This window comes from Thalia democratica, chromosome 8, assembly GCF_965202585.1.
Source record: "Thalia democratica chromosome 8, ktThaDemo2.hap1.1, whole genome shotgun sequence".
NCBI lineage: Eukaryota > Metazoa > Chordata > Thaliacea > Salpida > Salpidae > Thalia > Thalia democratica.
In genome coordinates, this window is record NC_139172.1 from 7,370,029 (window position 1) to 7,384,849 (window position 14,821).

The 14,821-nt window shown below is 24.8% G+C and overlaps 1 protein-coding gene across 2 annotated transcripts; it reads right to left on the reverse strand.

Annotated features, from left to right (window-relative positions):
• Positions 1-76: 76 nt before the first annotated feature.
• On the reverse strand, positions 77-14,799 carry LOC145842097 (syntaxin-binding protein 6-like). Of its 2 annotated transcripts, XM_082949478.1 has the most exons (6): positions 14,592-14,799; positions 11,786-11,895; positions 10,511-10,577; positions 6,930-7,146; positions 4,489-4,530; positions 77-1,178 (listed from the first exon to the last, which is right to left on the reverse strand). In XM_082949478.1, exons 1-6 carry the CDS (start codon positions 14,691-14,693, stop codon positions 1,024-1,026), a joined length of 693 nt encoding a protein of 230 aa, XP_082805604.1. In that variant the 5' UTR covers positions 14,694-14,799; the 3' UTR covers positions 77-1,023. The 2 variants fall into 2 exon arrangements, with proteins under 2 accessions (XP_082805604.1, XP_082805605.1); XM_082949479.1 differs by lacking the exon at positions 4,489-4,530.
• Positions 14,800-14,821: the final 22 nt, after the last annotated feature.

The window sequence follows — 14,821 nt, forward strand, 5'->3', positions numbered from 1 at the left end:
TCTATTTTTTATTTAGAAGCATCAAAACTTTTTATTTTATCACATAATAATTGTACAACAACTTTTGAAATCCAAGTAGTAAGTTGTATTTAGTATAAAACGAGAACACAAAAAGCAAGAATAAATGAAAGACTGCAATTTCAAAAACTGCTACATATTATAGAGAATCAGTATTAGTAAAAAACAAAAGTTAAAAATATGACAAAGTAAATTAGCACGTTAAAAAAATAAGTTTTAGTAACTTATATGAAACTATTTAAATTATACGCTTTTCAAATAAAATATTAAAATCAAACTGTCATAAATAATACTTATAAAAAAATGTTTTAAACAACGAAATGCATGGAAAAGTTTGAGATTTAAGGACACAGTTTATTTTCGTTATGAAAGTTAATTGCTTGTCGTACAGAGAGAGTAGCTGAATCAAAATAAAGAAAAAATAAAACAAGTTCAACAATGCTGTTTTTGTTTAAAGTTCATGTGAAGTAACTAAATTGTTTCCTACTTGTAACTAGTTTTATATTAGTTTCTGCACACTAATACAACTATATAAAATAAAAAACATATTTTGATTTTCAAATGAAAAACATTTGTAGTAAAATTTTTAAAAACAAAATGTTGTACATTATCAGAAAATAATTTTTCTTGATAAATGTTAATAAATGACAAAATTCTATGTAGCAACCAACACAATTTAATTACAACAATAGTAGTTTAATTAAAAAATGTCTATATAAAAATCCAGTTTGTAAGGTTTTTGTTTCGAAATAAAATTGTGCACTGATTTTTAAAAAATTCGACAGCCACTGCTTCAAGGTATAAGTTTAATTTTAATAACATTTAATGGAAAATTAATTTACGAACTTCATAAAATATCAATTCAAAGTCAATTTAATCCAAAAAATTAATTTAAAACTTTTACACGTTCTCAACGCCTGACCGGTGATGTTCAAAAAACGACTTGGTAAAAAACAAAAATAACTTGGAAGATCTCAACATTGTGTCCTTCTGAACTGAAAGTTGTCACTTTCCCCTGTAGTGGGCCGCCAGGTCGCGCGCCGTCTCGCTGAACGTCTTCGCCTGGTCGGCCATGTCCTGCGTCCGCGACTCCAGCTCCGACACCTTCGCGCCCCTCTCCGCCACCTCCCGCTGGTTCGAGCTCATTTGCGACCGCAAGTCTGTTCGCAAGAAGTTGTTGAAGTTTGAACGAAACTGCGGTACTGCGTTCAGAGTTCGCAAACATGTAAGCTTGCGATATGTAAAAAAAACTGAGGAAATATTCACAACATACGTTACTTTTTCATAAAAATCAATAAATTTCTCTATTATCCAAATAAAAAATTCAGAAGCAGTTGAATTTACTTATTGTCGGTTTCAAACACATGCAAGGTTTACAATGCTAAACAAATGAGGAGACACTCAATTGACTAGAAATCTTTGAGTAGATGTTAATAAAACAACGAATGTTGTTTCAATGTTTCCAAAACTGCAAGGCACATTTTCCAGTTGAAAAAAAAGCATCGAGTATTTTCAATACACCGAATTATGATGCCGTGTCCAATGAATGTGACACGCAACGTGACGTCATAATGCTCTCTAGTATGCAAACAATGTTCGTGAAAACATTTCGCCATATTTTGTACATAATGCACTTTTTTCAGTGCTTGAATGCTCTTTAAAATCATGTTTTTTTTTTTCACTGAAAGCATGCTTCAACTTTGATGCGTTAAATTTATTAAACAAAATTACGTTACAAAAATTCGCCGATGAATATTTGTAGTATGCAAATTCAAGCCTGGATAATTGGTGCTTTTCATACCAATTATACTTTAAAATGAAGACACAAGATACGAGTAGTTGAAAATATAAGTATTTTGATCAAAAACGTAGTTCTTGTTTCAAACTGATAATAAACATTTACTTGTTTTTCTTTTCAAATTTTTTGAAAAAGTTATTATTATAGTTTTAAACGGATAAAAAAACAGGCAGCAGTTATTATATTTATTGTAAGTAACATTATATAGTGGGCTTGTAAAAGCCATTTACTTTTTGCTTTTGGTGACTTAAAAAAAGTTTCATACATAATTGGATAGAAAAAGACTTCTTGTTTACAAAATTTCTTTTGTTTATTTTCTGCTCCCAAGTACTTTTAAAAAGAGATCAATTTTTGATCATTTAAGGTGAAAATACTCAAAAAATTCACAATTTGAGCTAGAACTTTAGACCTATTTAAACTACACAGAAATATCTAAAATGCTTACATATATGGCTATTTTTTAGCGGTTTTCTATAGTGCAGTGATTTCTTTAAAAAAAGTTCATGGAAAATTAACAATTTTTGGTATACTTTTATTTTCAAATTCAAAATTTCTGAAAAATTATAAAGATATTTTAAAGACAACTTTAAGATCAGATCACATAACTCATAAAAACCTATTGGATACATTACTTCATTTTCCCCCAGTTTGAAGAACATATAGGGGGCTATAAACATTTTATACAGAAACAGGACTTTTTTTTGTTTTCGCAACCAATATTTTAACGTTTTTTTGAGCTTATTTGATATTTTTATAAAACTAGAAGATATAAACTTCGTGTTTGCAAACAATTTATCTTATTTCTTATAAGAGTTTTAAAAAACTTAACTATACTTAACTATATGTTTAACAAGTTTAGTTTTAAATTTGCAATTCAAGTACATTGGTATGGTATTCTATTACGACAAACATCAAAACTACTTATCTATGTCGTTTCAAACCATAACAAAGATAGAATAAAAAATACGTGTGATAGAAAAGTGTGTTTTGAATCAAGACATTTGTGATTACAGAGACTTCAAAGTCCACTCTCTACTTTGGTACTTACCCTTAAACGGAACTGGAAACATAAACATTGAAGATAAGCACAAAACTAAAACAAAAAATAAAGTTAAATTATATTCGAAAGTATTAAAGCAAAGTTGTTTACAAAAGCTGAAAAGTGTTTGTAACAACTGTGAAATAATTATTATTGATAACTTTAGAGCATACTTTTTGATTGATTTTTTAATTATTGTTCTTTAGTTTAGATTACTTTAGCTTTTCGAAAAAACCTAAAGTAAAACTTCACTTACGCTACTTTCAGCTAATTTAAAAATCAAAACATAAGTATTTAAAGGTAACATGAGCCAGAAATGAGTTTAAACAACTAGTTATTAATCAAATAAAGCGAACAAGTTCTATATATTCATCCAAAAAAAAAACGTGACAATAAATAAACGGGAAATTTGGAACGAAAGTGGAAATAGAAACAAATATAAACAATATGCGGCGGAAAAATTTTATTTGAAAATAAATAATTTATCGCGTATCGATCCGTATACGTATAAACTTGAAACATTCACAAGTACCAATATAATTCTTTAATTTTCTACACCAAACTTATTAATGTATCATAAACTATAAAACATTTAACGTTATAAACTATTAAATTGTACTTAAGAAAAAGTCGCTGAAATACTAAGGTTTTATTAATTTAAATATTTTCTACAGAGGTTTTTGGAGTTGATATAACTGATTTTAAAGCTACTAAAGAAAAATATGTAATATAAACCAAAACAGACAACTATTTTGTGAGTCCTAAGACTTTTTTATTTTAAAATTCTACTTTTATAAATAACTAGTTTTTTATATAAAGTTAAGCACATTTAAATTACTAATGTTAATAACAATTTTAAATTTTTTTTAACTAAAAATGCAAAGAAAATACAAAAATAACTACCTAATTGATTACAATGCTAACCAAAATTTCGTTATTTCTTTAACTGTAACTTGGGATATTAAAACAGTATCAAATAAAGAATGAAACATTGATTTAGTTTAACGAAATAAATGAACTTAAATATAAAATATTGTACTCGAACTTAGTACTGATGTTTAAAAAAATAATAATAAATTGTTAAAGTATTCTACAAGCCTTTTCTAAATTTAATTTTTATCTATTGTAATTAGTTTTTATCACTAAACTACTTGATTTAAACTAAATCACAACTTTTTATAAGCTTACATTTAAAATTTTACAATGCTAACAAAATAAAGATTTAGATATTAGTAAATATATCCTAAAATCAATTTGAAAAGTTGACTTGAAAAGGTTTTAGAACATATTCTAACTTCAAAATTTCTTACATTAGCATTTTTAATTCTTCATTTGATGTTATAAAATAAGTTTTAAGTTTTTTAAATTAAGAATAAATATTAAAAGACAATATAAAAATTACATATATAAGTTGAATAATACTGTTAATTTGATTTCTAAATTTATCATAAACTCATTGTTTATTATTTAGTAAATTAAGTACTTCTGTTATCATTAACACATTTAAGTTATTCGACATTAAGACAGTTATTACAAGTATCAGCAACCACGAAACAGCCCTGCTTATTAGCGCAAATTTAAAAAACAGCCATTTTACAACAACTACACGACACTGACAACTAGTGGCAACTACCTGATAATCCAGTTGAATTGAAAAATTTCCCGAATATTTCCCCTGTGTTTTCATTGAAAGTTGTTTAAAACGTTAAATAGATACACTTTATTGAATTGAGAATATGTGAATTATTTTTTTACTACTTAACAAACTTTGGATTATTTCAACCACACGAATAATAATAATGTTATTGACAAGGCAAATTAAGACGTAATTAAACAAATTTATATTCAACTTGTATTTAAAAAACATTCATATCTAAGGGTACGTCCTCTGAACAGCTAGTTTTTCGAAACGGTATAAAACATTTATGTTAATTAAAGCCTTAAGATTTTTTTTTGGATATGCTTCAATATAATATTTTTAGCTTTTTAAATATGTTTATTAAAATTAAACTCATTAACTTATCTTTCAATATTAAGTTAGTTATAAAAATAAACAAATGACAAAATGCATATTTTAATTTTTAATCAGCTACGTTTTTATGTAAGTTTATAGTTTTTATATTAAATAAAGTATTCAAATAAAAACACTAAGCTATTTTTACTGGTAACAGTAAAAACTTTAAATTTCAGTAAACTTTCAAATTATCATAAAAAAGAACGGAAAAGGTTGGCAGCAGAGTTTTGATGAAATTGAAGAACAGTCGGTAGTCCATCTAAATTATTAACACCCACTGCTTACTCTAAATGTATATACTGCTTAAATTCGCTGTAGCAACTTGTTAAGCTCATTTGCACCTATTCTATCAAAATTGTATTTTACTACACTGAAGAGGGCTTACTCCGATTTTTTACTTAATATTTTGTAGGTATTAATATTTTATAGCAAGAATAGTATTTAACCCACAATTCAAAAATTAAAAGTTTTCATTGGCGACAATAAATATTTTTAAAACTTTTTCACTAGATATTAATCAAATGTATCACTATTTTTGAACTTTTGATAGTTGAATAAATTAAATGTCAGCCTTTTTTCGATTAGTATAAATTAAAAAATCTTGTTAGAATTCTTTTTTATTAACTAGAATAAAGAAGGACAAAACATATATATCGTCACATTTCACAAAAATATAAAGAGCTTTACAAGTTTAAAAACGAATTCATCAGAATACTTAACTAGGATATTTTAAGCATACTTATGCAGTTTTTTATTCAGCACTTTTTTAATGTTTTAAGTTAATATTCTTTGTTGAAGGGACAAAGATTTTTTTAAACTAACTACACTACATTAAGCTTTTTAAAAGTTTTAAAGTAGATATAAAAAAAATCTTATTTAAAATTTATTTAAATGCTAATTTTTTTTTAAATTTTACTAAGTGCTGGTTTGTTTTATAAACCTTTATAATCTTATTAAATTTTTATTTTAAAAAGACGATACTAATACTGTCCTTACATTTATACATCCTTAAAATATTTTTTAATGTATATAACATTCTAGATATAATAAAAATCTTTTAAACCTTATCAAAATCGTATTTAAAAACTATTGTCAATTACAACGACGATATCAACATATTGCGACATATTTTGTCAGTTATAAAAATGTGTTGATTTTACTTATTGTTATACCACGAAATAAATAATTATATGTTAAATGCTTTTGCTTAAATTTAGTTTAAAGATCTTCATATAATATCGATAAAGTACATTATGTTTGAATTAAAACACTTTTAATTGAAAAATTAAAGAATATAAGACTTAATCTGAAAAAAGCTGGATTCAATAAGCATTAGTCCTAAACATATGTACACTGGATATTTAAGACTTATACCCAGTAAACTATTTTTTTAAAGAACTCTATATCACAGTATAAGACTTGTAATAATTCACAGCATTGAAAAAAGATTAAAAACGGTAAACAGTCAAGTGTTTACGTGTAAAGAAGGCCGCAAAAAGAGAAATTTGGATGAATGTGTGCGGGTGAAAAATTGGAAATAAATTAAATTTGCTTCTTTTGCCTTCTACGGCTAATTTGCTTCTAATCGATGGGAGTCGATCGTGTAGTAGGAAGGTTTATTTGCTTAATTACTTCGTTAAAAATGCTCATTCGCTTGGATTAATCTAATTACAGCGCATTGATTCAACTTCTTAACCACTTTTTGCAGACTACAACAGCTTGTTTACTTTCAAATGACTTCACGTTTGTTGTATAACAATAATGAAGGTAAAATCAATAATTGATAGAAAGAATATTATGTAGTTATTTTAGTGATTTTTGTATTTGACCTTTAATATAGAATAAAATACCTCTTAATATAATCGAGTATTGATCAAGTTTTAATCCTTAAGATTTTGTATATACGACACAACATTTCAATATTCAGAACAACTTTTATCAATATAAGCTTAACTAAAAGTTGTATAAATATTAAAAATTTATTACTAATTAAAAATAAATATAGAAAGTTTTAAGTTTTTAAAAGATTTAACTTATTTTCTAAATTAACTGTTACAAACCAGATGTGTTGGGCAAGTTCTTCTTTACTTTGTTCGAACAATTTTCAAAAACTGGCGGTGACAAGTTTGGCGGGAAATACTTGCACGCTTGAGCGATTCCTTCCAAAAACTCCTCTTTGTGATTGGGTTGAGTGCACTCGAACCTGAAAATTCTCTGCTGCTGGAAGTGCAGGTGGATTTGCAGGCAGCTAGGAGAAACGTCCCTGCCGTCCACTTTCTGTTTGTTTTAAATATAATATATGTAAAAAAATGTTTGTCTGTAGTGAATATAAAATCAATGATAAATGACTGAATACTGCGTAATACCGCAATTTGTGATTGTACCACTGATTAATACGCTGTTGACTAAATTGTTAAACAAATCTAACAAAATAAAACATAGTTTATATTTAGACTAAACTAAGGAGACGTAAAGAGGGGATAATAAAATAAAAAATAATACAACTTTTGATCTTTTTAATATGGCACACAAATGTTTACAAAATATTTGCTGATTTTAACGCATTTATTTTACATTTACAACTTATTTAAAACTTAATTGATATTAATGGATAAAAAAGCCTTTTTTTGCCTTAATTTCATATGAATTATTTTTATGTAAATTTCATTTTAAATGGCGTGTACATCTCGAACCAAAATACTAGCACTTTTTAGGCAATAAAATTAAATAATATATTAGCCAAATAAATATTTTAAGTTAAAAGTAAACAAAATCTTAAAAGCTGATAAGTTTTGTTTGTATTTATTTGAAATTGATATTAAATCAACAACAAATTCGGTTTTTAATGAAATAAATCAAATGACTTGTACAACTAGCATAATTTTAGCAAGTGAAACTGGAATATACATCAAAGCAAACGAAACTATACACTACCAAGTTTACATATTTTGTATGTTTGAAACAAAACAAGGGTTTTCTGTATAAGTTAAAACATTTTTATCAAAGCACAACATGGTACTAGCGCTGATCAAAGTTAACCAGAGAAATTCTTATTATTATTAATGCGCGTTGGGAAAATGATGCATGGCATTGATAAACATCAAAACATATTTCCCTCAAGAGTATCCGAGTATTATTTCGGTTCCTACTTAATCTTTGAACATTGTAATATTTAAAGTGTAAACTTGTTAAAGTTTTTTTCCTTCACATTGTTCAGTTTAGTGTTGATAGTGGCCGACGAAAAAGATATTAAAACATCACTGATGCTACTTTAACTTAAATATTTTTTTACATACAATCAAACGCTGAAACTTCGCTATTTTTTAAACTACAGATTTCTTTCGATTGCTTTTATTAACTGATTTTGTATTAATTATTTTAAATCTACTTTACACTTAAAGTCTTAAAGTTTTTAAAAACTTAATGACTTTTTAACTTTAAAATTTGAAACACTATCTAAAATACTCTTTATAAATGATAAACTATAAAATAAATATTTATCAAAAACACCAAAATAATCTTTAAAGTCATCAAAAATGTTTTCAAAAGAATAGAAATTTATTACTACTCTTAAATGTTGTCATAAAGCAAATAATCTTTAAAAATTTAAAATCGTATAAAGGCGTTTTCAGGATGTTTGTCTACCAAAAATAATTTTAATAAAAATTCCTTTTTTTTCACAAATGCAAGATATATAACCATTTAAACCACTTGTTAAACCATCTCAACATTGTTAGGTTTAAAAAATCATTTCAAAGAAAGTTATAAGTATTTTATTGAGTTAAATATTAAAACATCTAGCACTAACATCATTCATTTTGTTAAAATACTTAAACCTATCTAAAAGCTTAAGAAGTATTGAAATGTTTTTTAAATTATAACAATTTCTAAATAAAGGCAATTTGCATTTGTTTTATATTAAATCAATAACTATCTGCTTAAATTTCTTAACATTTGCTTAAGTGATTTCATGTTTCAATTAGTAATGTGAAGAATCTTAAAAATAAAGTTTTTGAACATATCGTTACTTAAAAGCGAAGTTACTTAGAAAGAAACTAAAACTTGTTTCAAATTGGTATAAACACACTTAAATTGCACCAAGTTTGAAAAATTTATTAACTTTAGCATAATGCAATAGGTACAACTGTCAAAAAATGATTAATTATAGTTTTCATTTGTTTTAACCGCATTAATTTTTAACTTAAATAGCAAAACCAAACTAAGCAAAAAGGGGTCAAATAAATAAAAAAGATAACTTAAGTAACTTTGTTATATAATAAAGTTTAATTTATTGTAAAAAGCTAGAAAAAAAGGTAATGCTTGAATAAGAATGTAACCTTGTTTTTTTACATTAAACATTCTAATCAATACTTTTAATCTTATTTAGGTATAACATATTTTAAAATTAGAATACCAACTAAAATAAATACATGTATATTTTTATTAACAATTTAGTTACAAACTTTGATTATATACGGATAATTTAAAAACTGAGTTTAAAAAACAAATGTCTCTAAGTCGCGATCTTTTAAAATTAAAGTATGTCAGTACCTTTATTTCCAAAATTTTTTTAAAAAGGATTAAAGAGTCTTTAAAAACTGACTTAATAAAAGACAAATTAATCTTTGAAAACAAAGTTAGGAAATAGTCAATTCAATTCGTTAGCCATCCAAGATTTTCAAACTGCATTAAAATCAAAAACTTGCCAAAAATTGATTTTATTTACATTTAAGCTATTTCCTAATTTATTTTCGTATAAAAAATATATAAACCAGGAGCCGTATCTGTTTCTTTAGTTGCTAAATTCTACAAACTTATAAAAAAATCTATTAATTTAAATGCATCAGTATTTTAAAACGTTGAATTTTATTGTAGATGTAAATACGTTAAGTTGAAAAATTTCGGTTTGATTTTTGTTCTACTTTTATTGATTTTTTAAGAAATAATCCATGTTTACATGTTCAGTCAATTAATCCGAAAAATTCAAAAATAAATAAAACAAAGTTTAAAAACTATTTGTAAAAATTTTTATTCTGTTGCATAAAAGACATTCATATATAATACTATTTTCTTTTATTTATTTAAACAAAGTATTAATTGCGGCTTTATTTATTTATATATATAGAAGCTAAATACAAAGTTTAAGTTGACATTATAAATTTAAATGTCAATTCTTATTTTGAATAACAGCATATTTTGATATTAAATTTCTTTGGTATATGATAAGTCGAGTAATTATTTTAAATCAGAATATATATTTTAAACAAAGTAAACAGAAGTATTTAAAGATTTTTCAGATTTAATTCAATCCATTACATTTGTAAGACGTACATTGACTAAAATATACATATTTCAATCTAGATATTTGATTATAAAGAATATTTTAACTCTTTTATTGCTACAAAACACTTTTTGGCAAAAGTTGGAGAGTTAAAATAATTGAAGCTGCTTCACAAAATCCAAAAAAAAAATTTCAATTGATTATTTTTATCAGTATATATATGCAACTAATTTCAACTACAAAAAGGTTTAAATTTATAAGTTATATATATCATATTACTATTAAATGTATATATATATATACATGTATATATATAGATACAAATTTTTTTTTCCTATGAAATAAAATACAAAATCTAACAGTTAATTCCTCGATTGGCCATTTTCTTCTTTCCTCATAACCGTCACCTTTATCCGGACGTCTGTATCTGAAAACATAAAACATATTTACTTTTAAATAACAAAATAATTACACTAAACTACATGAAATTGAAAAAAAATTAGTGTTTAAAATTTTAATTCAAAGTGTTTAGTTACAAGTACAGTTCGAAATTTAACAGCCAACACTATCCAAGTTTACAGTATAACTAATTATTTAACAAGTTAAGAAGAAAAATTATTAAAAGTTTTGTCGAGGGATAGCTCTACTAACAGGAGCCAAAAATAAATAGGTGCAATTTTACACTTAAGAAGTTTATTACAATACACACTGTTTTAACCATTAGGCAATGATTAGAATTAATAACTCTACCAAACACAGTACACTACTTAACTTATACTTATAGGATAACTAACTATAACAAAAATTATTTATGATTTTTTCATAATTGTTTTTGTTAAAACAAGATTCGGATCTAGGCAGATCCTAAATTGTGGATAAAATTTTTCTGTTCTACTTGAATAAGATTTTTATTTTCTATATGAATAAAATTTTATTCAAATGAAAATCTCGTTTGATTTAATTTAAATAAAAGAAACGTTGTTTTGTTTATAAAATATTAAAATTTGAGTTGATCTGGTAGATCACTAGTTTTAACAAAACTTAATTTAAAATAAAAAAAGTTTGTTGTATCAAAATTTTATTTGAAACATATAAGGGATTGAAAAATTATTTACTATGCATTACTAAAATTTTAGAATAAACTGAAAATATATCTGAAAAACACCATAAACTTAATTTAATAATTCTACCAGACACAGTACACTACTTAACTTATACTTATAGGATAACTAATTATAACAAAAATTTATTCATGATTTTTTCATATTTTTTTTTGTTAAAACAAGATCCGGATCTAGGCAGATCCTAATTTGTGGATAAATTTTACTGTTCTACTTGAATAAGATTTTTATTATCTATATGAATAAAATTTTATTCAAATGAAAATCTCGTTTGATTTAGTTCAAATAAAATAAACATTGTTTTGTTTATAAAATATTAAAATTTGAGTTGATCTGGTAGATCACTAGTTTTAAAAAAACTTAATTTAAAATAAAAAAAGTTTGTTGTATCAAATTTTATTTGAAAAATATAAGGGATTGAAAGATTGTTTACTATGAAATACTAAAATTTTAGACTAAACTGAAAGTAGATCTCAAAAGCACCATAAATTTTAACAACAGTTATGAAATTCACCTGCTTATGTAAACTTTTTGTGGTCTTTTTGTAGTAACTGAACAGCATAAATAATGAACATTTTCTTTATTTTTCATGAAACTCAACCCGCTTGTCTCGGTTTTTGCAACCTACAAACACAATTTGTTGAAAAATAAACTAACTTTTGTCGTCCAATTAATAAACTATATAAACCCTCTGAAAAAAAATATCATAACAATCTGAGTTGTCAGAACTTGAACTTTTATGTAACCACTACTGTCAGACATATTTAACATTTAACTTATAGAGTGGTAGCTCACTTAATGTTAAACTTTTTTAATAACTTTAACTACAGCAACACTAATACAGTCACTTTATGATTAGTCCTTCTCACTGTTAATGTATTTACCTTTTGCAGATAATCCTTTAATACCTTAATTGAAAAATATATATTATAAATCCCTACTTAAAAGTACAAAAATTAAATGTATATTGAAAAAAAATTAAGTATTTAAAAAATTAAAATGGAATTTAAACTTAAGCTTAATTTAAATTTTAACTTAAATTTAAGCGTTATTACAGACTATTTGTAACAATTTGCCATCAAAAAAAAGATAACCAGATTTGGCTTGTTTAAGATAGTAAAAACTTAGTTTAATAGAGACCATGTTCATAAGCATGTATCAGAATATATTTACAAAACTCTATATATTTCATAAGTAAACTTGATTTTTTGTTCTATAAATTATCTTATAGTTCAGTAGCTGCAAAATTAAGGTAGTTGTAGGAAAAAAATATTGCCCTCTTTGGGAAAAATTCATTTTTTATTAGAAATAAGTTTTTTATCAATAATCATTTTCCAAATGGGACAATATCTCCCCTTTTAGAAACCGTGTTATAGTACTAAACATTATGTGTTCATATAAAACTAACTTAACTTTGATTTCAAATAACTTGATCTTTATAGCCTTAAGTACTTTTTTAAGATCAGCGTGATGAAACATATTCTTTTGTACTAAGTATTTTTTGAAATGTATAATTAAATTTTTAGTTTCAATAGTATTTAAAAGACTAATAACAGTACAATAATTAGTTTTTGGTACTATAGTTAATAAAACGTGATCAGCAATGTTTGATCATGCTGATCTTATAAGGCTTGTATATTAACAACTAAACCTTAATCAAGGACATAGGGAGGTCCACCTTGTTTTTTACAAGTTGATCTTATTTTGTATGGGTTTATTTGAGCAGTAGCAAATTTAATTGCTTGAAAAAATTTGATGTAACTTTAGATATATAAGCAATCAAAGTTGCTGTGCTCAACAGGTACCCAATAGAAAACACAAACCAAAAACACAAAAAAAAAGACTTTTTCAATAAATATCTATATTCTCCTAATTAATCTTCTTGAAATTTTTACAGAAAGTCAATTACTAATGCCTTAATCGATCGAATACAGGAATTTTTTTAACTTAAAAAAATAAAAATCACTTATTTTTTGTTTTTTTTTTTACTTTTTAATATTTTTAAAATCATGCTTTTTACTGATTTCAAATTGTAGGCAACAATAGGTTACTTATGGAAGGCGCAAACTAAAATGGCAAAAAAAAAGACTATTTCACTAAAAATCTAACTTTTCCTATGTTTTTTGAAATAAACACCTTAAACTTTCAGGAAATTTTCATTGCAATATTTTTAAATTTCTGTGGAGGGAGTTTTATTTTAATTATAAATATATATATATATATATACATACTTTAAAAAGACAAAAAAAGATTTTTTTTTTGTATTTTTTCAAAAAGTTTTGATTTTTTCATTTATATAATAAAAATTTCCTGAAAGTTTGAAAACCTTTCTTGAAAATTTGAGATCTCTTGCTCAAAAATTGAAGGAGAAGATTGATTTTTAGTAAATTTCTAAATTTCCAAGAAAATTGACACTGAACAAATATTGGTCAATACGTTTGTATAGGAACTTTTACAAAAACATTTATATCTCAAAAACTCATTAGAAATTTTTACCTTAATATAAGAACCATAAGTTTAATATATTGAAAAAAAAATGTTGGACCCACCTACGCCCTTCAGCATATTTTTATTAAAAAAAAAATAAATTATCTACTGTGTCTGTACACATATTTTTATAACAATTCACCCCTTCTTTTACCTTGTATGTACAATTATGTACCTTAAACTAAAATCAGTAAGGTTTATACTGTAAATATTTTATTTTCACACTTGTTTAAAAACAACAATTATAAGTATTTTAATTTCAATTAATCATATGTTTTTACCTAAAATTTATAATCATCGAAAGTAATTATTAGAACTAAAATTAAATAAAGAATATTAAAAACTGAATGAACTTAAACTTTTTTAAATTTTTTAAAAAACTAGTTAAGGTTACCCTTAGTAGACTGAGCATGTATCAACCCTATATTTTATGTATAAGGATTTTTTTATAATATCACCTGAAAAGTATTGTGTGAGAGAAAAAACCAGACTAACTAGTTAACAAACCTGAGTGTAACCAAATTTATACTGTAAATATTTTATTTTCACACTTGTTTAAAAATAACAATTATAAGTATTTTAATTTCAATTAATCATATGTTTTTACCTAAAATTTATAATCATCGAAAGTAATTATTAGAACTAAAATTAAATAAAGAATATTAAAAACTGAATGAACTTAAACTTTTTTAAATTTTTTAAAAAACTAGCCAAGGTTACCCTTAGTAGACTGAGCATGTATCAACCCTATATTTTATGTATAAGGATTTTTTTATAATATCACCTGAAAAGTATTGTGTGAGAGAAAAAACCAGACTAACTAGTTAACAAACCTGAGTGAAGGCAAGTAAACGTTCACCATTTGGATGAAATACATTTTTGTGCAGAGTATGTTTAACTTCATGAGGTCTTGGTGTTGGCAGAGGTGAAGACATCTTCAAAGAGGCTTTACTGATTAAATCAACCTCTCTATTGTTGCTTTAACTTAATTTAAAAACAAACTGCAAAGTTTCTACCAGTGTACAAAGGTTTAATCGAACTGTTTATAATTACTGTATTGTTT

Bases quoted from the DNA above. Each gene is read 5' to 3' on its own strand.
- LOC145842097 (XM_082949478.1), bottom strand. From the start codon at position 14,693: ATGTCTTCACCTCTGCCAACACCAAGACCTCATGAAGTTAAACATACT. The intron at 10,578-11,785 runs GTGAATTTCATA...TTATGTTTTCAG, and splicing joins CAAAAAGTTTACATAAGCAG to ATACAGACGTCCGGATAAAG. The intron at 7,147-10,510 runs GTTAGATTTTGT...TAAAACAAACAG, and splicing joins GGCCAATCGAGGAATTAACT to AAAGTGGACGGCAGGGACGT.